At 45.6% G+C, this 2,345-nt stretch overlaps 1 protein-coding gene across 1 annotated transcript; it reads left to right on the forward strand.

Annotated features, from left to right (window-relative positions):
• The first annotated feature begins 429 nt into the window (after positions 1 to 429).
• Positions 430 to 1,824, forward strand: upd2 (unpaired 2). Its single transcript, XM_068300520.1, has 3 exons — positions 430 to 951; positions 1,021 to 1,158; positions 1,282 to 1,824. The coding sequence occupies exons 1-3, from the start codon at positions 430 to 432 to the stop codon at positions 1,822 to 1,824; spliced, it is 1,203 nt and encodes a 400-aa protein (XP_068156621.1).
• The last annotated feature ends 521 nt before the right edge of the window (positions 1,825 to 2,345 follow it).

Consider the following 2,345-nt stretch of genomic DNA (forward strand, 5'->3'; position numbering starts at 1 on the left):
GCTGTAATTTAGGTATATTTAACTCAATTGAGTGCGATTGCGAGTGGTAACGACAACGACAACAACCACGACGAGTGCCGATCGTGAGTTATTTGCGAGTGCGTGAGTGAGATGCGAGTGCGCGGCGGTTGGTTTAAAATTTTACAGCGCAACTGAAACGTCAGTTAGTTAGTGAACAGACGCCGACAAGAGCGCACAGTTAAACCCACACATACACACACAAGCAGACACACACACACACATATAGACACGTACCACAACAGCCCATTTACTTAGAGATTGAAACAATTGTGATATAAATTTGTTATAGCCAAATATGCTAGCCTTTAGTTTAAACGGTAATCAAACAAACTTGAATCTGTGTGTGTGACTTTTGGAATACTAAACGATGGTGTGTCTCTTCTCTTTGCCTTTGCAGCAACAACAAATATGTGCAGTAGCAGTAGAAAATATACACACAGCAGTCACAGCAATGGCAGTAAGCAATTGCTATTGCTAATCATGGCACTGGCTGCTCTCGTCATGCCACTAGCCCAGGCCAGGCATCTGCACGATCAGGTGGCCCTGGACTATGCCTACGATGAGGATTCCTCGAGCTCATCATCGTCGTCATCAGCAGTGGATGGGGGCAGCAGTTTACCTCAATGGCATGCGAATCCGTTTCATGGCTTGGCCGAGTCCTTTGCCAGCGAGGGAAGCTACGACAGCTCCTATGATCTGAGTCTAAGTGAGAGCAGCTATGAGGAGATTACCCAGGCGGCTCTTAGGGCAGCGCGTCGTGAGTTTCGACGACAGAGGACACGACATGCTCGTAGCAATAATTTGAGATGGTTCACCAAATCCGTGGAGACACCCGAGTGGGAGAATCCCTGCGGTGGTTCCTATGAGAAGGATGCCCAATCCGAACAGGAGAGGGATTCCAGCCAGCAGGGGCGTGTGATTAAAAAGAAGGTGAGTCCCATCCACAAATGATTGTTTGGCCAGCCAAGTCTAATCAAACTGTTTGCTTTTGTTTTGCAGTATTTGATCCACTTGCGCAATAGTACAATGCGGGAATACCAATTCGTTCGCGACAATGCCAAATTGGAGTACTCAAAATATCATCATCGCCAGCACGAGTACGAATTCCTGCCAAACATGACGCGTCCCACAAGTGAGGTAAGTGGATCGAACGATCGAACCGGCTCCGCCCCAGGGTCTTACTTTTAGACCAGTTTCATTTTGATCTCGTCAGCCCTTGCTAATGTCGCCTCTTCTCTCTCTCTCTCGTTCTTCGTATAGGTGAAGCTAAAGAAATGGTATCGTCACATGCAGACCTTTGTGGGTGGTTTTGCCTATTTGGGTCGCGCTGAATACAAATACCGCAAGGGACATCAACAAAACCTGGGACCCATCACAGTCGAGCTACACGAATTGCTTGTGAGTGCCAGGAATATGCTATGCGAGTTGGAGACCACCATCAACGCCTCCTATCCGAACAGTAACGGGGCCAAGCTGACCCAAATAAGCAGGGAGACCATGATGGACAGATTGAAGTTTCACACCAAGCCCGATGGCAGTCAAGAGGCCAGTGAGCGGGATTTGAGAATGACCAAAGATATGTATTTGCAATATCTGGACAATATATGGAAGAGTTTACGCAAAGCCCTGCGCAAACAGCAGCTCAAGAATAGCATGGAAAGAAGGCATCATCATGCCGCTGCAGCAGCAGCAGCAGCAACAGGAGGAGCATCTGCCTCAGTCTCTGCGCTACTGAATGTAAACACGGAGAGTGCAGAGAGCGGTGGTGGGGGCAGCAATCTGAGTGGTTCGTCAGAGTCTTGAACCCAGTCCCAGCCACAGCCACAGTCCCAACCAAGTATTTGCCTATTCCCCTATTGCTGCAATCCGTTTGCCTCTCTAGTATTATAATGCCCAGTTCCTATGACCGACTCTTCCTCCCTTGACACGGATTCCCCTCCTCCCCTCTGCAAAAACAAGCACACACCCCCGCCAAAGAATACAAATGCAAAACATATGAATTTTTGTCGAATTGCCATTTATCTAGTATTTATTTTAGTATTCTTTTCATAACTATCAACATATTTATTTCCATCTATAGTATTTTAGTATTATCATATAGTTTTCACATTCCTTAATTTATAAAATTTCATCTCCCCCCTTTCCCCTTTCACCTTTCACCTTTCCCAACCCGTTATACATTGTGCATCACTCTAGCCACATCCCAAATCACATTGAAGCTTTGCCTTGCCTAAATTATTATCACTAATTATTAGTAATTTATTTTATTTATATTTTACTTATTTATTATTTATTGCCACTCTGTGAGACAAACAAAAATCCAA

The sequence above is a fragment of the Drosophila tropicalis genome, unplaced genomic scaffold, assembly GCF_018151085.1.
Source record: "Drosophila tropicalis isolate 14030-0801.00 unplaced genomic scaffold, ASM1815108v1 contig_158, whole genome shotgun sequence".
In the NCBI taxonomy this organism is placed as follows: domain Eukaryota; kingdom Metazoa; phylum Arthropoda; class Insecta; order Diptera; family Drosophilidae; genus Drosophila; species Drosophila tropicalis.

Coding starts and splice junctions, on each gene's coding strand:
- upd2 (XM_068300520.1), top strand. CDS start 430: ATGTGCAGTAGCAGTAGAAAATATACACACAGCAGTCACAGCAATGGC. Junction 952..1,020: donor GGCGTGTGATTAAAAAGAAG/GTGAGTCCCATC, acceptor TTTGTTTTGCAG/TATTTGATCCACTTGCGCAA. Junction 1,159..1,281: donor TGACGCGTCCCACAAGTGAG/GTAAGTGGATCG, acceptor TTCTTCGTATAG/GTGAAGCTAAAGAAATGGTA.